This window comes from Phocoena sinus, chromosome 20, assembly GCF_008692025.1.
Source record: "Phocoena sinus isolate mPhoSin1 chromosome 20, mPhoSin1.pri, whole genome shotgun sequence".
Lineage (NCBI taxonomy): Eukaryota > Metazoa > Chordata > Mammalia > Artiodactyla > Phocoenidae > Phocoena > Phocoena sinus.
Window position 1 is genome coordinate 41,397,132 of NC_045782.1, and position 23,409 is coordinate 41,420,540.

The 23,409-nt window shown below is 52.5% G+C and overlaps 1 protein-coding gene across 11 annotated transcripts; it reads right to left on the reverse strand.

Moving 5' to 3' along the window:
- Positions 1-791: 791 nt before the first annotated feature.
- DCAKD (dephospho-CoA kinase domain containing) lies at positions 792-23,389 on the reverse strand. 11 transcript variants are annotated; one of them, XR_004347235.1, is made up of 8 exons: positions 23,200-23,389; positions 21,780-21,890; positions 9,674-9,865; positions 9,123-9,326; positions 5,887-5,974; positions 2,591-2,939; positions 1,565-1,741; positions 792-984 (listed from the first exon to the last, which is right to left on the reverse strand). XR_004347235.1 is itself a non-coding variant. In XM_032615268.1 (8 exons), exons 5-8 carry the CDS (start codon positions 9,783-9,785, stop codon positions 2,648-2,650), a joined length of 696 nt encoding a protein of 231 aa, XP_032471159.1. In that variant the 5' UTR covers positions 9,786-9,865; positions 12,648-12,817; positions 14,220-14,348; positions 15,744-15,917; positions 19,014-19,139; the 3' UTR covers positions 1,700-2,647. The 11 variants fall into 11 exon arrangements, 10 of the variants coding, with proteins under 10 accessions (XP_032471157.1, XP_032471159.1, XP_032471163.1 ...); XM_032615268.1 differs by lacking the exons at positions 792-984; positions 21,780-21,890; positions 23,200-23,389 and adding exons at positions 12,648-12,817; positions 14,220-14,348; positions 15,744-15,917; positions 19,014-19,139 and having other exon boundaries at positions 1,700-2,939; XM_032615272.1 differs by lacking the exons at positions 792-984; positions 21,780-21,890; positions 23,200-23,389 and adding exons at positions 12,648-12,817; positions 14,220-14,348; positions 19,014-19,091 and having other exon boundaries at positions 1,700-2,939.
- Between the last annotated feature and the right edge of the window lie 20 nt (positions 23,390-23,409).

Here is a 23,409-nt window from a genome sequence, read left to right on the forward strand (position 1 = left end):
GGCCTGGGGATGGGGATGGTTTTAGGGGCCCGCCTGTCCCCTTCATCCCCCCCCCCCCCCCCGCCGCCGGGAGGCCGGTGCGCCTGCAGCCCTCGCTGGCGTCTTTACTGCTCCGCGCCGGGGCGGTGAGGCCCAGAGTGGGTGAACGGAGGGCAGGGCCCGAGAGCGCGGTTGCAGGGTGGGAGGCCTGGGGAGCATGCCGGTCGCCCTCGCACGGTGTGGAATGGGGACACATCCGTCCGCCCCGCGGCGCCAGCAAAGAGGACGCAGCGAGCCGCACGGCTTGTTAATTAGCGCCCGGGCCGGGGCCTAGCGCCCGCGCCTCCGCGGCTGGTGGGGGGATCTGACGCCGCCGCAGCACCGTAGGAGAGGCGGAAACGCCACCGGGAGGAAGTTAGTAACCGCTCGGCGAGCACCTGCCGCCGAGGCCCGACCCCAACCTGGGTGGGTGCTGCCACCTGCCGGCCGGAGGGGAGACCGCCCGCCCGGGCGCGGGGCCGGGGCTCCCGGGGTCCTGGCTCCTGCTGTATCCAAGGGGCTCCCGAGCGACCTAGACATGAAGCGACGCCCCAGGGCAAGTAGGATTCTTGTAAGGCCGTCTTGGGCCACCAAGCCTGGGAAAGGGAGGCCGTGGGGAGGGAGGCAAGAGGAGGTGAGTGGGAGCTGTAGCAGGACCTGGGCAAGGGGAGGACGGAATGGCATTTTCTCCACACCTTAACAGGCTGGCCATCCTCTGACATTCTGGCATCCAACTCAGTAGATTAGGTCAGGGAGGAAAATAACTCTGGAACTTTATAGTTTGCAAAGGGCTTTCGCTGTTCTCTGACATAAGCATCATGAAGTCAAGAGGTCACGTAAGTAGGAGACAAAGCCCAGTGGGCCAGAGCGGTGCCAGGTCTGCTGCCCCTTCCAGGCAGGTCCAGGGACACAGCAGGCAGAGTTCTGAAGCCTGGCTCCGACACGAATAAGATCATCCCTCTGGGCCTGGAATCAGAATAATCAGTGCTATGTTACCTCCGGGTGTCATACATCCAGCAGCGTCCGGCATGCCACACCTTCACGAAGCACCATCTTCTCAGTGACTAGGGTAACAGGGCACTGGGAGGAGTCCGTACCTTTCCTCCCTTACCCGCTCTTGCCAGGTCTCAAACCGGAGAAGCAGCTGCCCTCTGCCATCCTCATCCTGCCCTGGCCCTCAACCCACAGCCTGACACCACCTTACCAGCCCTTTGCCCCTCACGGGTTTGCAGTGTTAATGAGCTGCTCTGAAGTATGGGCAGCTCTGGGAAAGGGGGCACTGAGTATGGCCACCAGAGCAATCGCATTTGTCACACTCATTTCTGGTCTTAATAGGCTGCTGGCGGCAGGATCAACACATCAGCAGGTCTGCCGGCTCTGGCAAGGGGAAGCTCATGTCTACGTTGGTCTAATTGGGTTGGGGAAGGAAGATGGAGTATGTGGGTGTGAGGCTGCCCCAGCACCTCCACCCACCTCCCACACAGGTACATCTGGACCTGGCTGGAATCCTCCTGGGGCCCCAAAAGAAGTCAGAAGGCAAATGTACCTTCTGGGCCAGGGAAGTGAGGAGCACAGGTCTTAGTGTGGGAGGAGGCCAAGTCTAACCCCAATGGTACCAGCCAAGTCTGGGAACCTCGGTCAGTCGGTGATGCTGGGGGAACAATGGCAGCTCAGGGCATTTCAGATCAACACACTTCATTCAGCACCAATGGCGAGTCAGGCTCTGCACCAGGAACACAGATGATTAAGACACAGTTCTGCCCTCAAAGGGCTTACAGTCTAGCAGGAGAGACTAACCAGTTTTTGGTAGATTATTATACTGTGGATTCAGGTAAAATGTGGGGCAGGGGGTATCGAGAGCACCTAACCCAGCCTGGGGCTTCAGATGGTGCCTGAGCTGGAAGGTAGCCAGTTGTAGGGGAAAAAAAAAGGTTTTCCAGATTGGGGAGCAGCAAGGTGAAGGCAAAGAGGCCAGAAACAGCCTGGTGCACCACGTGCAGCCTAGCAAGAGCTCAGGGAGGTAGAGTGGCAGGGGGCGGGGAGCAGGGTGTGGAGAATGCTAGGGAAATGCCACGGTGGGACAGTGGGTCATCCCAGAAGAGGCCTGGCCTCTGCCCCACTACAGCATCACGACAAGGGAACTGTTACTGCCTCCTGGCCAAGGGCTTCAGTCTACAGGGGAATCCTGCTTGAAGGCAGCCCTTGTCTAAACTGATTTCCCATGGTCCAACGCAGGGGGTTTTGGCCGTGACGGGGCACGTGCTAGGAAAGGGTTCAAGCCCAGGGACCGTCCCAGCTTTAAACACTGGTGACGGCCACTGAAGGTGCTCCTCACCCCCGCCCACAAGAAAGTTACAAGAGTCTACCACTGTTGCTTCCACAGCCCGTGATGGACACTGTTCCAGAGGGAGGGGCGCTGGGGGAGGTGGGAAGGAGCATCTGCTGACAGAGGGCTGCTTCTCTGCCTTGGACAAGATGTGCTCCGAGGAAGGGTCGGCCCAGTGCAGGGCTCCAGCCCAGATCCAGAGTGTGTGTGCTGAGGGCTTGGGAGGAAACCGGATGCATTCATTACCTGGTTTCAGCCTCTGAGGAGATGGAGACCCAGGAATTCCTGCCTTGCAGGGTCCCGCTAGGGGGAAGGCAGGAGGTAGTGGGTAAGCAGGTAGAGGAGACTGGCGATGCCGGCCAGCCCCGTGAGGACCCCGAGCCGCAGTGGCAGGTACTCCAGGGAGCGCTCCAGCTCGGCGTGCAGGAGGACCACCTGGCGTTTGGTGACGCTCCACTCGCCCGAGTTGTCTAGAACGTGGCGGGCCATGCGGGCCTTGTCCTTCAGGGGCAGCTGGGCCTTGATCCGGGCCTCTGCGTCGTCGCGGTTCAGGCTGTTCCGCTGCATCAGCCGGGCCAGCTGCGTGTCTCGGTCACTAGGGATCGGGCAGAAGGGCTGCTCAGACATCACAGGTCCCGGCCTCCCTCCCAACGGTGCGTGACAGGGGTGGACAGCCCTGGAAGCTCCTGGGCTCCCCCCACCACACCCCACTCTTTGTGAGCACCCTAGTGCACTATGGGCTACCTGAGCCCCTTAGTATAAATGTGGAGGGAAAAGGGGGCAGCTGCTGTTTTCTGCCACCTGGGGTCTCTCCGCTTTGCCACCAGGCCCGAGACTCCCCAGTTTTAAGATGGGAGGATTTGATCACCTGGAATCAGCTACATCCTGCATCCCTGAATGGATGAGCTTTACTGAAAGACCTGTGCCTGCAAGCTAAACACTTCCTTCAGTTCCCCTGGGGGCCTGGCCCTGCGGCATCAAAAACAGCTTCCCGGTCCACCACAAAGAGCCCTCTCCTTGTCTCCCCACACCTAGTCCTGCACATTCAGAGCAAAAGGACTGTGCTGAGACGGTGGCCACTGGGCTTGATGCCACCGATGAAGTGGGATGCACAGAGCCCAAGAGGAGCAAGGACTTGAGAACTGGATCCCCTCGGTCCTTGGGACAGGACTGAGCACTGCACAGTAAGCCAGGCAACGCCCAGTCTCCCAACGCCACAGGAAATACAAAGAATGCCTCACGCGCGCTCTGATGTTACCGCCTGGGTCCTTCCTCGGCAAACTCCCTGTCCTGCTTTTGGCTACACAGGAACTGCTCAGCTGTCCTCTGGAATGGGGTCATCTCTGTGAATGCCTAAGCCCTCAATAGGAACAAGGCGGGAAAGGGCTGCAGCAGCTGTTTTCTGCCATCTGGGGTCTCTCTGCTTTGCCACTAGGCCTGAATTTTCCCGGTTATAAGATGGGAGGATTTGATGACTACAGTTTAGTCCCCTCCTACTTGTGGCCTAGACCCAAGGGCCTCCTGGGATGTGAAGACAGACTTTCCAAGGACAGACATAACTGAACACTAGCCAATCCCAACGCCATTCAGAACTGAACGTGGCAGGAAGTCATTTCTGGCTGACTGATCAGGGAAGACCCTGTAGAAGGATGGCATTTGCACTAGCCTTGGAAAGTAGGTAGGACTTCTGATTTCCTTTGTTAGGAGGACAGCATACTGTCAAGGTCATGGGGCCAATCCCTGCCTGGCTAAGAACAAGGACTATAGCCAACCCTAGTCAGGGACACTGCAGATGTGTGGCTGGGAAAGTCTGGGTGAGAGAATGGAGATGGCCTGGGGCCACCAGTGAGCGCATACCCTTCAGACGGTGAGGCCGAGACCGGGGGCCTCCTGGGATGTGAAGGCAGAACTCTCTGACAGCCCTTCCTGGAGCTCAGGGATAGTCCCAGATGGTTAAAAGACTGACGTTGTTTGTGGCAAGGGAACTTTTGCCCAAACATTTATCCCACAATTGGCAAGCTCCTTGAAAAAGTGAATAATCACATTTTGGTATAATCACACTTTGGTAAACGCCCATATTATTTCAAATGCCAATTAAAGGAGTCCATGAGGGGGTCCCTTATTTTGTAAAGCGTGGATCCCTTTATGAAAAGCAAATAATCACTCATTCATCTCTTGGGCATCTCTCAAGAGCCATACAACCACATGTGGTAAAAGTGGGGCATGTATGGCACCCGAGACCCTGGGAAAGGCTGCTCTGCTGGTGAGTGGGGCTGGAGGATCTCCTGGGGAGCAGGCAGAATCTACAAAGCTCCAATTATGTGCCAGGAGCCACAGCTATCTCTGCTCTTAGCAAAAGGAAAGCATAGGATGAGGAAGGTGGCAGGGAAAGCGTGGAGTCACCTGGTGACTGCAGACGCAACCAGCCCCCGTCTTGTTTACTCACCTACACTCTAATAAGACTTTCTTTTTTGAATCCCTTGGTACAAGTTTCAATTGTATTAAAATTCCAAGGCAAAGAGATTCTGTCCTCCTGGAGCTGGCCTGGCCTCAGCTGATAGTCCTTCACAAACAGAGAACAAAGAACCCAGAGAGGCTGCAGGATTACAAGGCGAGACACGGGCCAGTGTGGGAGGCGAAGAGGACGCCTGAGTCCCTGCACCAGGCTCAGCAGATTCAGGCTGCCTTTAAATGCCAACCCACAGCGGGGCGCTGGGGCAGAGGGCAGGGTGGTGCTTAGGGCACTGAGCGCTCCAGGCCCCGCCTCCAGTGTGCTCGGAGACTCCCCCACCATTAGTCTCTTGAGAGCAACCCTGTGCCCAAAGTACCTGCAGAGCCAAGTGTCCACCTCTGTGTCTGTTGTACTTATGGGTGGCATCCAGGAAGTTTCTGGAAGGCAGAGACACCCTGAAGCTCATTTGCACTCTCACTCCGCTGGGGACTATGACTCATTTTCTCTGACAGCCTGATCCTCCTCTGTTTGCCAAATCCTGGATTCTGGTTCGCTTCATGTCCCGGGGGACATGAACAAAGCTCCTTCCTTAGCTGGGTTCTGACAACTCCTTCTCGGCAACTTTCTGTTCATAGATTTTGCCGATGGGTGACCCTGGACAAATTCTGTAACTCCTTGCCTTGAGTTTTCTATAACTCAGAAATATCAACTCCTGTCCTGACTACCTTATGTTGAGAGGTAAACTGAGGGAAGTAATAAATGTTTGGAAAGTTGAGAAGTGCTGCAGAGGGAAAAGGGAACCAATGAATAAGAACATGGTCGCCAGGGCAGGGCCCGGCATCTGGGCTGAAGTGCCTCCAATAGCCAGCAGGGGGAGCCCTTCCCAAGCACTAGAGAGACCTGGGGGCCATCACTCTCCCACATCTACTCCCAGGCACATCTGGGTCGGGCACAGAGGTCAGTTTTCTATAGGCTCTGGGCCCTGCTCCCCAAAACCTCTGGGCCTCCTGGCCACCCTGTGGGGAAAGGGCAAAATGCAGGGGGCCATTTTGCAGGTACACGCTTTACCCCAGCCGTGCCACACACTCACCAGTACACCACCACCGTGTGCTTCATGTACTTGAGCAGTTTCTTGGTCTCAAACAGCAGGGGGATATCCAGAATCACGTAGCGGTATCCTGGGGGGAGGCCAGGAAACCCACAAATTCAATTCTGCAAAGCACACACAGGACTATGTACTCAGTGTGGGAACAGAGTCCAAGCCACTGCCCCCTACCATCAGGAGCTGCCCGGCAGCGGGGGAGACCTTCCGAGGAGAGGCATAACCTGAATGCTAGCCAGTTCCAGTGCCATTCAGAACACAAAGCTGCAGAAAGCCATTTTGGGGTGGATGATCCAAGAAGAAGGGATGGCATCTGTACTGGCCTTGAAAAGCGGGTAGGACTTCTGATACTTGAAAATGAGCAGGTGGAGGTGAGGGTTCCAGGAAGCGGAAGAGCTCTGGCGGAAGTGGAGGCCTCGAGCAGAGTGAGGCGAAGCTGGCAAGGTGGTTGGGGCAAGTCACAAAGGGTTGAGTTAACTTGATCTTCAACCCAAAGAGTTGTTATTTCTGAACAGGGAGGTGACACAGCCAGAGCTGTAGGAGACTGGAGAGAGTTTCCAGGAATAAGTGGGCCTATTCTGCCCTACTTTTCCTCAAAAAAAGAGAAAAAAAAAGATAGGTTCTCCACCAGGAGCCAGGTCTCTGCCGACTCTCCACGAGAAACTCCTATGGGGTGGCGGCCGCAGCAGCCCCAGAGGGAAAGAGGCTGCTTCTCGGCGTCAGAGGCCGCCTCCAGCCAGGGATTACAGGTACGACTCTGGGGGGTGGGGGTGGTTATGACTCATACTACAGAAGTAACTCCCGTGGGGTAAAAGGCGCCGACTAGCCCTCCCACTGCAAGCCAAGGCCGGCCAAGGGGGTGCACCCTCACCCACTGTGCGCGGGCATGTCCCTGGGCTACTCGCCCAGGAACACCTGGGGCTCCTAGTTCTCTTTAGGCAAGTGACCGCTGTGTAAGTGTGGAAGAGCTGGCAGGGATCCAGGAGCAGTGAGAAGTGGGGGGGGTCATGAGATGGGCTCAGATGACACACCTTGGTTTGTCGCCACCACTGTCTCCCTTTGGGCCCCTTACCAAACCTCACCTGTGTGAATGAGTGAACAGATGGCCCGCTTCACAGGAAGATGGTAAGGATTACATGAGCAAATGCCTGTAAACCCCTCAGCAGCCCCTCACTCACTGCTCCACAGATGATGGCTGGCTGTTATTACTACAGCTCCCTGGAGGAAGGAGGCTGGCAGTGCTGGCTCCCCAACTCCCGTCCAGCCCAGAACAGGGGCCGAGACCAGGTCCTCACTGGGCCTCTTACCTCCCTTTTCTGCTCCACTCCCGTCCCTTCCTCTCCCTGCACTGTCCTTTCTCCTCGGCCCTCTCGGGAGCTCGCGGACAGCTCTATGCTTTGCTGCAAAGGACTATTCAGCTGTCACACATCCCTCCTGCTTGATAAGCTCTGCAAACCACCCTGACCTCTATTAAGACATCCGTCTGCCTACGCGGAGACCTCCCAACAGCTGGTGATCTTATCTGACGTTTGATTATACCAACTCTGACAGTTGTATTTGTTATACTCATCAGGGGAAAACTGGGACTGTGGAAGCCACAGCTGTCGTCCCCATTTTTCACCTTATCGAGCTGAAAAGAGCTTTCTGGCTTTTATTTAAGTGGTGGTGGCTGGGGAGAGGGGAAGTTGGGTGGATGACACAGCGGGAGAACTTTGGAGCGGGTGACATTATCCGATGCTTAATTTCAGAAGGGGAGAGCCACTGCTGCCTCAAAGCCCTGCAGATAGAGGTACTCGCGCCTGGCCTGGGAGCAAACGCGAAAGGGCAAGAATGAAAGGCAGAAGGCCTCGTTCCTGGCGGGGGTGGGCAGTGACGGGAGGGGTCTTGGCACAGATACAAGAGGCAGGACAAATGTAGCAAGAGTCCTGAGACTGCCCTTGAGGGAGGAGGGAGGAGGCCTGCGGCAAGGTACTGAGATGGCGAGCAAAAGCTGGTCCAGCAGGGAGGATGCTGGGAGCCAGCTCCTGCCTGGCCAGAGCTGGGGGGCGGGGAAGGGAGGGTCAACATCAAGGATGTCCGTCAAGTCATCCCTTTCCTTCTGGAGGGAGGTACTGGCCAGAGGGGACAGAAGTCGGGAGAGGGTCCCCACTCTGTACATGAGAACTTGACGCATGGGAGAATTTGGCCATGATCACAGTGCAAAAGCCCGAAGAAAAGCAAGAAGCCTCCCCCATACCCTCCAGGAAGCAAAGTCTCAGCCTCGTGACTGACGGGAGACAATCAGCCAGGCCTTCAACCCGGAGCCTGGGCTGGAGGCTCCATGGCCTAGCGGCTGACAGGCCGCTCTGTAGGGGCCCTGGGCCAGCCTCTCGCCTGATGCTAAACCATTGTTCTCAGCTCTCCCCCTTCTCCTGGGGACTGACCCCATCCTGGACAGTAAAGGTCAGGTCACCCCTGCCCAACGCCATCCTGAAGAACCGCACTTGGACTGTAGCGTACGGCTTGGGAAAGGCTGCCGCAGACCCCTGCTTTTCAAACACTCTCCCCTTCCTTCAGTCCTGCTGCATCACTTGGCCGTCCCTGAGCACACCAGGCTAGCTCTCTCCACTGAGGCCCAGCCCCCAAGGATCATCCTCCACTTAGAACCCGCCCCCACCGGCCCTGGCCATCCCGGAGCCTCCCCACCTTACACTCTGCAAACTTACTTTCCCAGGCGGCTCAACTAGCACCAAACCTGACTGACTGCGGTTTACACTGTTGTGGTGTGACAGTCACGGTGTAGACTTTTAGTCTCCCTAAGAACTTGCCCAGGTTGCCATTATTAGCCTCACTACGCAGAGGAGGAAACAGACGGAGGGGGTGGGTGCACCCAACAGTCACACTGCCGGAAACCGTGAGGGCCAGGACTTAAACTCAGGGCTTATGACTCCATTATTCGCCAGCTACTATGACTCCCACCCTATTAGAAAAATCAGCTTCCTGGGGTTCATGGCTCAAAAGCCTCAAGTGTCTCTTCTCATTAAACTGTCAGCCCCCTTAAGAGTTGAGGGACATCACTTCTCTCTGGGGCTGGTACAGGGCTGCACGGAGGATGCCAATGAGCAGTGAACTCAACCGCCTGGATGACAATCAGCTCCTCCCCCCGCTCCCCCCCCACCCCCGCCAACCTTTCTGCAGAGGAGAAGGGCCTGGGCCCCACCCCGTCCCAGGTCCCGGGGTCTTACCCCGGAGGAAGAACTTGAAGGTCTCCTTCATCATTTCCTTGCAGATCTCGGGGTGGGTGATGGAGTTGAGAAGGTGCCGCCGGTCGGGCTGGTTAAAGATTAGGTCCCCCAGGACCTTTCGATCGATGTCACCATTCTCCAGCAAGACCTCAGTGCCGAAGGCCTCCACGATACGCCGGTGGGCGGGGTACCCTGGCTGGACGACTGTGGCATGAAGAGGAGCCTGGGTCACTCGCTGGAGCCTCCAGCCCAGCCAGGGGACTCTGAGTGACCAGAGGCAAAATGATGGCGGAACCCAGGGGTTCTTTCAGTTGCAGCAAAAACAAGATGAGGGGAGGGAAAGCAGGGAGGAGAGCAGAGTGCACAGAATCCCTGGTGTTGGTCATGGGGTGAGGGGAGCTGGAGGGAAGAGTGGGGGTGGGGCAGTAGGGGGCTGATGGGAAGGCCCCCCCCTCCTCTGAGGGCTTGAAGGGCCTTATAAAAAGGTGAGGCCTCACGGAAGGAAGGGAGTCCAGGGCATCTGCTGTGTACAACCCGCCCCCCCAACTCACCATGCCGGGCAATGACATCCACGTCAATCACCGCACAACCCAGCTGCTGGAACACCTGGATCACTGAGCTCTTGCCTGAGGCAATGCCCCCTGTCAGGCCCACCAGGAACATCTTCCCAGGAAAGAGGGAGGTCACCGGAGGCCAAGCTCCCCAGTTGAGATGGTCCCGTACAGGAACGCCGAAGGACCTGCCTGTGGTACAGAGCAGGCCTGGTCAGTGTGGAGCCAATGGCTGGGGGACAGCAAGGCAAAGGCGGGGGAGGGAGACACAGCTGGCCAGGCAGAGCCAAGGCCTGAGCTCGGGAGGCTCAGGGTCCACCCGAGACAGAAAACTCTTTCAGGAGAGGCCTCCGGTGTTCTTTTAAGGACACTCACGAAGAAGGCAGACTAACACTGTATAAATTTAGCGATCAAAATGCCGAGCAGGCAGAGAAGGTCGGGTGCTATTAAGCAAAGAGAGCTTTCTGGAGGCTGCTGTCCCCCACTGCAGGCAAGCTCCCATAGGAAAGGGACACCTGTCCCTCTGGGGTGAACCCAAGGCGCTCTCCAGATGGCCCCAGCCTCTGCTTTCTAGTCTGGGACACTGAGGCTCACGGGGAGGAAATGGCCTGCCTGCCACACCCTAGCACCGGCACCGGGAGGCCTGGAGACTGGTGTACACTGAGAGGAATAATCCCTCCTTCTCATCTAAGAAGCAGCCCAGGTGGGGAGCTCAGTGAGAGGCAGTGGCTGAGTGGCCACTAAGCCTGAGGTTTAGAGAAGTGTGGATCGTGCCAAGAAGGAACGAGGGAAGGAAAACAGGCTTGGTGGGGAGGTAGCCTTCAGCCTGGCGTGGTGATCTGCGGCTCTGACTGAGCAGTTGCAATACAGCACAGAGGCTAGGCGCACAGACCCTTCAAATCCAGTTGCTCCACTTGCATGCTGTGCAACCGGGGCAAGTCACTTGCCTCTCTCAACCTCAGTTTTTTTCATCCATAAAATGGGGGTAAAATGCAGATGACAGAACCTGCCTCCTAAGGCTGTTGTGCAGACTGACTGAGAAAACACATCTACAGCCCTTGGTGCACTGCCACTGACGTGGTAAATGCCCTGGAAAGGACGTGAGGGTGCTGGTGCAGGACGGATGCTGTGAGTCAGTCATACTGCAAGGCACGGAAAGAAAAAAAAACTTTCACGAAGTCAGGTCCCCATTCCTGCAGCCTCAGACGATCTCACAGTAGATTTTAAGCCGTGTTGCATTTTCAGTAAACATGGTTACCATGTCCTGGACTCTGTTCCCAAACTGGGAGAAATTAAATCAAAGGCCAGGTCTCTCCCATCCTTCCTTCAGCATCAAAGGAAGGATGTCCAGGACCCTGAAACCTGTCCTAATTACATTTTGCTTGAGCTTATACTGAAATGAGTCTGCTTCCGCTGAGGACACACTAAACGACAGGGGGAGGCAGCCGCTCGGGTGTGGGCTGAGTGGGTGGGTGGCGTGGGGCAGCAGGGGACCAACCTAGATGTTTAAATCCGCCCGCGCTCATTCTCACCCAGGGAAGCCAGGGAGGAGAGAGGAAAATATCCACCAGAATCATCAGCTACATGGAGAGATCTAACTAAATTATTAAACCGTTTACAAGGCATTTCTCTACAGTCTCTCTGAGACTGGAGTTGCCCCCAGGTAGGTCTCCCTCCAGCTTACAAAAGAGGAATTAAGGATAGGGTTCACTTGCGGGGGAAAAAAAAAAATTCATCCACTCAGCTGAAGCTTTTTAAAATTTTTTTAATTAAAAAAAATTTTTTTTGGCTGGGCCATACAACTTGTGGGATCTTAGTTCCCTGACCAGGGATTGAACCTAGGCCCTCAGCAGTGAGATCGTGGAGTCTTATCCACTGGACCACCAGGGAATTCCTTATTTATTTATTTTTGGTGAAGCTTTGAAATGGGATATTCAGCACCAGCGTTTTAAATCCAAACTCTGTCCTATTATCCCTAAAGCACTGGGTCCTCTTCTGCGGAAGACCCATCTTGAGAACAGGCCGCAGCTGAGGGAAGGGGCAAGGGCTGGTTCTCCACAAGGCCCTGACCCCTCATCGATGAAAGCAAGCCACTGTCACCTGGTCACCCAGGTTTGCTGAGTTGGGTAAGGGGGCCTGTAAGACCATGTGGCCGAACAGACCTCACCTCCTTCCTGTACACAGGACCAGGATCCGCCTCGAGAACTACGGAGTCAGATCTTGGTGTTGTGGGGTGGAGGTACCCAGGCAGTTCTGCTGTGCAACAGGGCTTGGGATGGACTCTTTGTTTACGATCGTAAAGACTGAGGACCAGAGAAGAAGGGACTTGCCCAGGACCACAACTAAAAGCAGAGCCTGGATGGAATTCAGGGCTCCTAACTCCAAGTCTAGACCCCTGCCTTAATGTACCCCAGGAATGGAAACTTAATTTACATTTAGATTAAGACCAAATAAGGATGGCGCATCCGTCTGTAGGCAAATCAATTTGGGGCCAAAGAAAAATTATTTCTTGATGATCACACTGGTGTTTTCCCTCTGCAGAACAGGGGGCCGGATCTTATGGACAACCACCAGGGCACAGAGATAAATTCCAGGCTCAATTCTGCCCCAGCCTCCTTGGGTAACCCAGTGAAGATCTTCCCTTCTTGGGGCCTTGGATGACCATCTGTAGAAACAGACTAACAGCTGCTTGGCCTCTGCCAGGAAGGCCAAGGGGATGGAGGAGCATATGCCCAGGGAAGCTGTGGGCCCCTGGCTTAAAGGGGCTGGACAAATAACAGCTGTTCCCATTTGACAAGCCCCTCCATAGCTCACTCCTTCATGAACCGCTGAACGAGTTCCTCTGGGCTTTGCAGCAACCAAAGGAAAACAGGTCTTGCCCCACAGGAAAATTCTGAGAGACAGACAGTAACAAATGGAACCAACCAATAACAGAGCACTGACAGGTGAGCGAGAGCGATCACGTGGTACTCACCCTGGGCCTGGGGAGGGTGGGGGATGGGTCTGCCCAAGAGCCGCACTGACCGAGAGCCCACTGTCCCCTTAAGGCTCGGCAAGGAGGTAACGAAGGTTTAGGTTCCCAGCTGCCTCAAAGTCAGGCACCCAGATCCACGCAGACCTGTCCCGTAGCTCCTCTGCAGGCACCTACCAGAAAAGTGACCACCTTTGATATCCTCTTCTTGATCTGGCTCAAAAATCATCAAAAAGCTCACGATATGTGTGGCGGTGCTGAGTGGGGGAGGGCATCTAGAGTGACGGGGGTCATTGTTTTAAACGAGGGACCAGAGCAGTCATTCTGAGTGAGGACCTGAAAGCAGCGAGGAAGCAGGTCACCTCTCGGTGCAGCCGCGTCCACCCCCCAAACCCAAATCAGGCCTCTGACATCTCTCACCACTTCATTTCCTCTCCTTCCCTTGTGCCCACTGTGCTTTGTACTTTTGTGTGACCACGTGTTAGATAAAATAAGCTCCACAAGGTCACAAGCTGTGTCCAGTTTGGACCCTTTTGTCTCTAGCATCTAGCCCGGTGTCTAGTGACTGTCAGTCGCTCACCAGGTGAGTGATATTGGTCACGTTATTTAAGCTTTCTTTGACTTAGTTTCTTCACCTGTAAAATGGAGCTAAGGACACCTACTCTGGGTTGCCATGAAGAGTAAATGTGTTAATACATGCAAAGCACTTAGAACAGTACTTAGCACACAAGGAACCCTCAACCAATGTTCCCTTCTTGTTCTGACAGAGTGTTTGATAACTATGCGTAGAATGAATGACTGAATGACTCCAGAAGCAGGAAAGGGAATGGGAAATACTTGGGGGTCACATTCTTCCCTCAGTGGCAAAGGGGAGGCTCCCAGCCTGCTCCTCTTTCCATAAGAACATGCTGCTCACTGCCAGTAAATCCCTCCAGGAGAAAAGTGCAAACAAACAAAACATCCAATGGGTTCAAGCAGAATAAGGAACTGAGGGACTTCTCTGGTGCTCCAGTGATTAAGAATCTGCTTTCCAGTGCAGGGGATGTGGGTTCGATCCCTGGTCAGGGAACTAAGATCCCACACGGCACGCCACAACTAGAGAGAAGCCTGCGTGCTGCAACTAAGACCCGATGCAGCCAAAAATAAATAAATAAATAATGTGGGTTTTTTTTTTACAAAAAAGAATAAGGAACTGATATGTGAATGGACACACTTTCTTTCCTCCCTCGGGAGAGCTCAGGACTTGGGTTGGAGGCGAGTTCTCTTGTTTTGCATCTCCCAATCAACAGCCCCACACCGGCCTGCCCAGCCAGGGCCCGCTCCCTCATTAACTTCCAGCCTCTTTCCTCCTCCTTCTGCAGCCTCTCAGGATTTCACCCTGGGCACGTCTGACCAGCCACACGCTTCTCCTCTGAATTACTTTCCAAAGGGGATGTATCCACATTGCTCCAATGATCAGTATAATCATTCATGAAAACGAGTTGTTCCCTGCCCTGGGGCCCAATGATTTTCTTGTGGAAGCAGTGGTTGCAAAAACATATTGTTTTCCAATTAACCGATAAGTGCTATTTTTACCTACAGTTTCCTGGCTCCTGATCTTTCATTATTGGTGAGAGGCTGCTGTTCAAACCTGGGTCCAAGTTCTCTTCTCTTCGTCTGCTGGGCCTATTAAGTCACCGCCTCCTTCTCCAGGCTGCCAATGACCTGGAGGGAGGCCCCAGAGCAGGTGCTGGCGGTCGGCCTCCCTCTCCCTTGGCCCTCACCAACACCAAGGGAAGGAAGGGAGGGAGGGAGGGAGGGAGGGAGCAGGTCTTTCTTCTAGAGCCCTCTCCAGGCACACACCATCACTCCAGGGAGCTTTCATGGGTGGACAGGGAGGTCGTTTGGACTGGACTACAACACTGGCGTTGATGCAGAAAAAAGGATCACGGGGAATGCCAAATCTCAGGGGCTGTGAACGCAGCCATGTGGCCTAGGGCAATTTACTTCAGAGCTGTGGGCTTCTATTTCCTTGCATATAAAACGGGATTAATAATGACTACTCACGGGGGTTTCGTCAGGACTGAATGAGGTACCATATGCCCCCATCACCTCATCTTCCCCAACTCAACGTGTGACACGTCGGTGACTGCTGTCTACTCCCTTTCCCTGAAGGGCACCTCCGTCCTTTCAGCTGCTCAGGCCAAAACCCTTGGCACCCTCCTGGCTCCTCTCTCACAATCTTCATCCAACTCACCCGCGCCCCCTGCCAGCTCTACCTTCCAGCTTCACCACCTAGACAGACACTCCCGCCGCCCCCCCCCCCACAGCCCCGCCAACCCCGCCCACCGTCTTGCTCCTGGATTACTGCAGCAGCCTCCGAGTGACCTGCTGCCACCTTTGCTCCCCGACAGTCTGTTCGTCATAACAGCAGCTAGTGTGGTCGGATAGTGTCATCCCTCTGCCAGAACCCTCCAAGGTCCCCGTCTCACTTCAAGCCCAGTCCTTAGAGTCCCGTAGGGGTCTCCTGACAGACACAGCTCCATTCTCTCCAGGCACCCACCACTCCCCGCCTCGAATGAGACCCTCCAGCCACCCTGACTGGCTTGCTGCTCCTTGACCGTGCTGAGCACTCCCACCTCGGGCCTGTGGACATGCTGTTCCCTCCACACACAAGGTCCTTTCCCCCAAGGGTCGCACGGCTCACCCCCTTCTCCGCTCAGCTGTCACCCTACCAGAAACTGCCCTGAATATGTAAAATAGCACCGTTTCCCTCGTGTTTCACTTTTCTTCACTGCGCTTATCACCCCTCAAATATTATGTCTATGTGATTATTTATTGTAATCTTCCTCTCTCCCTAGAATCTGAGCACTATTGAATTCAAGGTGCTTAAAACAGGGCCCGATGAGCAGCAGGGCCTCAAACAATATCGGCTGAATACTGTACATAAAGCATAAAGCACACAGCAAAATGTCCAGCTCATGGGTAAGCAGGAACTCAACATTAACTATTTTAAAATAAGAACATATCTGTTCCAGAAAACGTACTGTGACAATCACAAAACCTCTTCCACATCACTTCCCACCCCCACATTGCTGGGCTGAGATATCTTGGGCTCACAAATGAGGAAACCGAGGCAAGGAGTGCCTAGGAAGCTGAGTGTCCCAGCAGGCAGGGACTGGAGTGTAAGAGCTGCCATCCACCGTCTGAGCTGCTCCCTGTGTGCCTGGACGTCGTGGATCCCATCTGATCAGCACAATGACCCAGAGAAGTCAGTTCTTACTTATTCCCATTCTAAAGGTGAGGAAATGGAAGGTAAAAGAAGTTAGGTATTTGCCCACCGTAGTTCCAAGTGGTCTTCGTACTGGAGGAGGCACGAAGATTTTCCAAGGGACACAAAAACATGGTTTAAGAGGAATAAATTTCAACTCAGTTTGCCAAGTGTCTCCCTATGAGAACAGATCAGACTTGGAACATGCTGCAGGCTATCTTTTCCCAGGTTCCCAGAAAGGTGTAACTACCCACCCATGCCAAATTTTACTAAGGTGCATTGTTCCACGGTGCAAAATACCCCTGGCACCCCAAAGGGGTAATTCAAAATATAAGTATTCATGCCAAGAATGTGTTTATAGGGACCACGTAACAAATTCTCCTGCTGAGTCCGGTGCTTTCTAAACCTTTGCCTTCAGTAAAGTTAAAGGAGAACCTAAAAGAACTGTCAGCTGACAAGTCATTAGTAATTGACATCACGGTGATTTTTTGGCCCATAACTCAAAAGATGTTCAGAGTTGAGTATTACTGCCACAACGAAATGTCTTCAACTCCTCTGTATTTATTTACAAGAACCAACTTTTTCAATGCTTACGGGCATGAGAGGAAAAAAAGCTCTGCTCTTTCTAACAAATATACATGGATACGTATATGAATTTTTTAAAAAGTTCCATTTGGCTTATTAAGAGAAGCATTTTAAATAAAACTTATGTTTAACAATGATCAAAACTAGTTGTTGTGGTCAATTGGGTACTTTACAATTTTTGAACTCAATCCAAAAGAAAATGTTTAATATCATGACAATACAATTTTCAAAAGTGTTTTAATTTTTGTACGTATTTTTGTTGCAGAGAAGTAGGACAACAAACCAAAGACTTCGAGCATAAAATCGATTTTACTAGAAAAAAATTCTGTGGAGGAAATATAGTGGAAATACGAGTTCAAGGAGGAAAAAGGAACAATGTAAAATTTCAACCGTTAAATAAAAACTGGTGGGGGACTTCCCTGGTGGTCCAGTGGCTAAGACTCCGGGCTCCCAATGCAGGGGGCCCGGGTTCGATCCCTGGTCAGGGAACTAGATCCCACATGCTGCAACTAAAGATCTTGCATGCCCCAACTAAGACCCGGTGCAGCCAAATAAATAAATAAATAAATATTAAAAAAAAAAAAAAAAAAAAAAACTGGTGGAATTCCCTGGTGGCGCAGTGGTTAAGAATCTGCCTGACAATGCAAGGGACACAGTTTCAAGCCCTGGCCCAGGAAGATCCCACATGCCGCGGAGCAACTAAGCCCCGTGTGCCACAACTACTGAGCCTGCTCTCTAGAGTCTGCAAGCCACAACTACGGAAGCCTGCGAGCCACAACTACTGAGCCCACGTGCCACAACTACTGAAGCCTGCGCACCTAGAGCCCATGCTCCGCAACAAGAGAAGCCATGACAATGAGAAGCCCACACACTGCAACGAAGAGTAGCCCCGGCTCACAACTAGAGAAAGCCCGCGCACAGCAACAAAGACCTAACACAGCCAAAAATAAATAAATAAATTAATTAAAAAAAAAAAAAAGAATCTGCCTGCCCATGCAGAGGACACGGGTTCAAGCCCTGGTCCCTGGTCCGGGAAGATCCCACATGCCGCGGAGCAAGCTCGTGCGCCACAACTACTGAGCCCAAGCGCCACAACTACTGAGGCTGAGCTCTAGAGCCCATGAGCCACAACTACTGAAGTGCGCGCACCACGATGTGAAGCCCGCGCACTGCAATGAAGAGTAGCCCCCGCTCGCCACAACTAGAGAAAGCCCCCCGCGCAGCAACGAAGAGCCAACGCAGCCAAAAGTAAGTAAATAAATAAATAAGTAAATTTATATATTTAAAAAACCCCTATATATTAAAAAAAACTGGTTCATGTATTCTTTTCAAAGGATGAGGGAAATCAAATCACTATGGTATTTAGATTCCACTGCAGATTTAAGTGCCTAATGTAACAGTTTTATTTTTTAAATGTCAATATTTACAATTAACCAAAAATCATACCCTTTGCAACTTTCAGAGAAAATTTTTGCAATCTAAAAATGGGAGAGTGGGTAGTTTTCAAAACAAAGCTAAGCTCACTGCTACTGCTGGCCTGCCTTCAGCCCTAAAGGCACAGGTACTAAGTGAGGTTCTGAACCCTTTAACCAGACTACCAGGAGCACATATTCAGACCTTGCTCGAAAGACAGAAGAGGATCTGGTGGGAATTTAGGGCTCGAAGGAAGAACCGCCCCAACTGGCCTGTCCACTTTCTATCATCAGCCAGATCTCTAGCATTTCATCGTGTCCCAGGCCTGTCTGCACCCTGCCAAATTCATCTGATTCATTTAGGCAAAATCTGCACAGCTGGCCCCCAAAGAAACCATTTGCAAAGGCTTCCATTTCCTCAACTTTAAAACTAGGACTTAACGTCAAAGTTTCATTCGGGTGGACAATTTCCGCGTAACTGGGAGAGAAACATCTTTGAAAACTTCGTAAACAAACTCAGCTCCAGAGGCGCCAAAGCCTCCGTTTGGGAAGCTGGGAGGCGGAGAAAAGCAGGGGGTCAGGCTGCCCTCTTCATCAATGCATAAGTGGGAACTCCATGCCTCCAATTTTTCATATGAGCAGAGTCGGAAAGGTACCCAAGATCACACAACTATAAATGGCAGCGCTGGATTCAAAATCAAACTTATATCTGACCACAAAGGTCTGAAGTGCAGTAGCTTTGGACTGAACCAGAGTTTGAATTCAATTTCCACCGCCTTCTAGCTATAAACCTTTCTCGGTTTCCACAGCTGTAAACAGGGAAAACATCACCTTACTTAGTAGGGTTGCTGTCAAGGCAATGAGCCATGGAGGTAAAATAGTATGTGCTCAATAAAACTGTAACCAAGGCTTGAAAGAAAAAGCGCGTACTCTACGCTACACCACGCAGCATGACTGTGCGCCCAGGATCCCGGCACCGGGACACAATACCCCCGGGGTGGATCCAGCTCTCCGGGGTGCCCTGAGCGTCCAAGAGAGCAAATGCAACCCCGGGAGCCGCCGCCCGGCCCGCCCCTCCCCTGGCCCGGCAGCTCCCACTTGCCCGTGCGGCGCTCTACGTACCCGGGGCCTCTGACCCGGCCTCGGAAGCCGCGTTTCGCCCAGTCCCACAGGCGTTCACTGGGCGGCTCCCGGAGGGCAGTCGAGGCCTCAGGTGCGCGCGCACCGCGGACCGGACGTCCGGCCAGCGGAAGGGGGCGGGACCGGGGAGGCGGGGCGGGACCGGGGAGGCGGGGCGGGACCGGGGAGGCGGGGCGGGACCGGGGAGGCGGGGCGGGACCAGGGGAGAGGAGAATCGGGAAAACGCGAAGCCCTAGAGCGCTGGGCCGCTGGGGACCGCAGAGTTACTCCTCTCTCCGAGCCAAAGCCTTTCCAAGCTGGGGGAGAAAATCCGGAGAGTCCTAGCTTCGAATTCAGGACTGGCCATCACTAGCTGTGCAGCCTCTAAGCACATTGCACCTGCCAGGTCTTAAGAGCACTCTGTAGGCATTAATTATCTCATTGAATCCTCACAGTCCTTGAGGTAGATACCGTCATCCCCATTTTACACAAAAGGAAACTGACATTTAAAGGTTAATCCGTTTGCCCTCTCTTAAAATGTACGTTGGCCGCAGAGCTCATTATGTCCATACAAGCCTAGTAAGTCACTTTACCTCTCACTCTCTCTCCTCAATCAAAGTACAAATAATCGCTACTGTGCTGCTTGTTGAAAGAACTGGAAATACATAAAAGCATCTAATGGTGCGTCACATATAGTAGGTGGTCCTTAATTAACTCCTACTCTACCTCCTTTCCCTCTCCCTTAACTGTACTTCTGCTTTCCGCTTCCTTTAAGGTAGGAATCTTGTCTATCTTCACCACTAGTATCCTCAGTGCCTAGAACAGTGCCCATCATAGTAGGGATCCAATACACTGAAGGATGAAGTAATCCAACATCTTTCTCTGATCCCTCCAGTCCCTGAAACCTTTCTCCTTGATATCAACAGCACTGGCTGACATCACCAATATATAGGATTGCATCTCATGATCAAAGGGACCATTTGGTCCAAACACCTGTCTAGATCATCTCTGCTACCTCTACTTGCACATGTCCAGAGTCAGCAAACTCACTGTCTTTCGAGACACCTTCATGCTATCTTTGAAGTCCAGTCCTGGCAGTTAGAAAGTTTTTCCTTAGGTAATATCTCTCCTAATTCTAATCCATAGGGTCATACTAAAACATTTCTAATTCCTATTCCATAGCGCCAGATCTAATGGCCTAGTTCCCTTCCTGGACCAAACAACTTTCAGATAACCTCGATTTGTGGTTCTCCACCTTTTCCCTACTCCTGACACATCAGAGGGGTACTCAGACTCCCATCAGTAACCATGGCTGGCCACGGCAGTGATAGAAATAGGAAGATGCCTGCCGCTCCCCCAAGGTATAAAGCTCTTCCTGGGGTACACTGTTAGGAAACCCCTGCAAGATGATCCTGCTTTTCCCGGATTCTGCCTTACAGTATTGTGAGCTACTGATGTACAAGTGGGGGCTCTGTTTTCTAAGCAGGCATCCTTGTGGTCCAATCGGCCAACAGCAGATGCCTCTCTGCTCTGGGATGATCCGGGAAGAAAGGCTGAAGGGCTGCTGCAGGGGCTTCAACCCAAGAACCTCCTCTGAACTGAAGCTCCACCTTGGCAGTTTTTTTTGTTTGTTTTGTTTTGTTTTTGGCGGTATGCGGGTCTCTCACTGTTGTGGCCTCTCCCGTTGCGGAGCACAGGCTCCAGACGCGCAGGCTCAGCAGCCATGGCTCATGGGCCTAGCTGCTCCGCGGCATGTGGGATCTTCCCGGACTGGGGCACGAACCCACGCCCCCTGCATCGGCAGGCGGACTCTCAACCACTGTGCCACCAGGGAAGCCCCCACCTTCGCAGTTTTGAGGTGTTGCCATCAAGGGCTTTTTTGGCTCAAACACATATCCTCTGTTATTCGGGATGGCAATAATAAACTTTGAGCTGGCTCTGGCTGCTTACACAATCTCACTTCATCCTGACAATGACCTGCATCTCAGTCACCCCTGTGTCCTTAGCATCTAGCGTGGTGGCTGGACTACAGAGTTGCATCAAGTTGTGTTTGGTGAACAACCTTCTGAGTCCAATAGAGATGACTCCTTTGACTCCTGGGTCTTTGACTCGCTTCTTAAAATTAAACTTACTTTCCATATGTTTATTTTAAATAAATATTAATATGCAATTAAATTTATACCATCCCTCACAAATATCATTAATATTTATCCTTTATTAAACAGCTTAAGAAAACTTTCCCAGCTGGGAGATAAAGTCCAAACTCTGAAGATAAGCCTGAAACTTAAGGCCTTCTGTAACCTGGCCCCTGATCACCTCTCCAGACATATGTCTCACCATATGTCTCACCATATGTTTCCCCCCTGGGAAAGGCAAAGGAGGAAGGCAATTTAGTTACTACACCAGACTTTATGTTAAAACACCAGATTCAAGTCCAAACTCATCCTAAGTAGCAGTGAAACTTTGGACAAATCATTGCACTTCTTGTTTTCTGACTGTAAAACAGGAATAAAACCAGCCCTGCTGGGGCTTCCCTGGTGGCGCAGTGGTTAAGAATCCACCTGCCAATGCAGGGGATGGGTTCGAGACCTGGTCCAGGAAGATCCCACATGCCGCGGAGCACCTAAGCCCGTGCGCCGAAACTACTGAGTCTGCACTCTAGAGCCCTTTTGGTCACAACAGTCACATTGCCTGCCTACCTCCCAGACAGGCTCTCCACTGAGCAAAAACTGCTCAGTTTGCAGTGAAATACAATGCAGAGTGTCTTACTTAAGCTTCGAATTGCAAGAATGGCAGGGGCCACAGACACCAGCACCATCATCCTCTACAATCACTCTTCATCAGTCATGTTTCATTAGCCTTTGTTTAACCTCTACGAATCTGTGGGAAAAGAAAATATAGGGCTGGGAATTAGAATAACAGAAGTGGGTTCTGACCCAAGGTCTGCAACTAGGTATCACTGTGATTTTTTTTTTTTTTGCAAGCACGATTTTCTTCAAGTCTCCTTCACAAAGTCACATGAGCTATAATAGGTGAAACACTTAGAAAATTTAAATCCATCTGACACATGTAAGGCTTTATTATTATCTCTGACCTCCTCCCTTTGCCTTCACTGCATATAAGGTCATCGCAGCAGTCTTGGCCCTGGAGAGATGAGTGTGGGTAACAGCTCTCAGCCTGAGTGGGTGTCTTTGCCCCCCAAAGTTAAATATAAATGATTGGGGGCTATCTGCTGCTGTGGATCACATTTACTTCTGCTCTTGCCACTAATATAAAAACCAAAAGTTAACTATATTTAGCTGTTTTATTTGTTTTGTTTCCCTGAGTCAGATGGGAACTATTTCTTCCTACTCTATTCCTCTTCCCACGTTGAGAGTTTCCCAAAGGCAAAGATTATTTCCCTTTTTGGCCATTGGAGCTCTCTGATGATAAGAATTTGTCCTTCCCTCACCACCCACCATAACCCAACCTGAATGGGAAATCTCTAGAAATGCGACCCTTGTCTTTGGGCTTTGCTTCAAGAATCAGGTGCGATTATTCAGTCACAGGAGTGAGACCCATGGGAGTGGACCACTCAGTCAAGGGTAAAAATAGCTTAAGATGTCAAAATTACCTTCTAATAACTGATTTCCTTGGGTAGATATATCAGACAATGGGACTTTTGTGGTGGTGAAAAATTCAGAGGGCCTAAGACAGATCCATATTTGTACACTGATTTTGCCACTTATTAGCTAAGTGATTGTGCAATCTGGGCCCCATTTCTTGTCTGTGAATTACGGGAACAGTGCCCACATTCTAGGCTTGTTGACAGGATTAAATGAGATGTACTAAAAGCCTTACCACAGAGCCTGGCATGTAAGTGCTCATTAAGATTAGTTGTGAAGGGTTGCTGCGGAAAATGAAAGGGACTGTGGGTGTGGAAGAGCTTCAGTATCTTCCGGCCAATTAAGCAGCAAGGCCTGACAGAGCAGTCAGATGTCCTTGCTGAGGATCACTGTTCCGCATATCACAATTCACCGCCTCTCAAGAGGCCTCGAGCTACCAACGACCAGGGGCTGCCCAGAGTCCCGAGCGAGGAAACGCGGCCAGGAGCCAACCTGGCTTCTTGCAGTAAGGGCTCTTCAAGAAGGCCCTATGCATTTGGGCTCCCAGTGGGGCACTGCCGCGGGCTTCAAGGCCTCTTACTTACCCGGGAATGGTAACAGTCCTTAACGGCAGCCAATAACGGCTCACCTGCGGCCCAGACACTAGCAAGGGCGGGATGAGGTCAAACCTCGGATTTTGGAGCCCACGCCCCAAACCCTAGACCTGCATCGAACTACAATTCCCAGCATGCCACGCGGCCGTCCGGGTGGCGGAGCGTGGGCCTCGCCAACCTTGGGCCGCTCTTTCTTCCCGC

Excerpts from the sequence above, each read along its gene's own strand:
- DCAKD (XM_032615266.1), bottom strand. The coding sequence starts at position 21,831 with ATGATGGTGCTGGTGTCTGTGGCCCCTGCCATTCTTGCAATTCGAAGC. Across the intron at positions 9,327-9,673 it reads GGATGTCATTGCCCGGCATG|TCGTCCAGCCAGGGTACCCC; the intron begins GTGAGTTGGGGG and ends TTCATGCCACAG. Across the intron at positions 5,975-9,122 it reads CTTCAAGTTCTTCCTCCGGG|GATACCGCTACGTGATTCTG; the intron begins GTAAGACCCCGG and ends GCCTCCCCCCAG.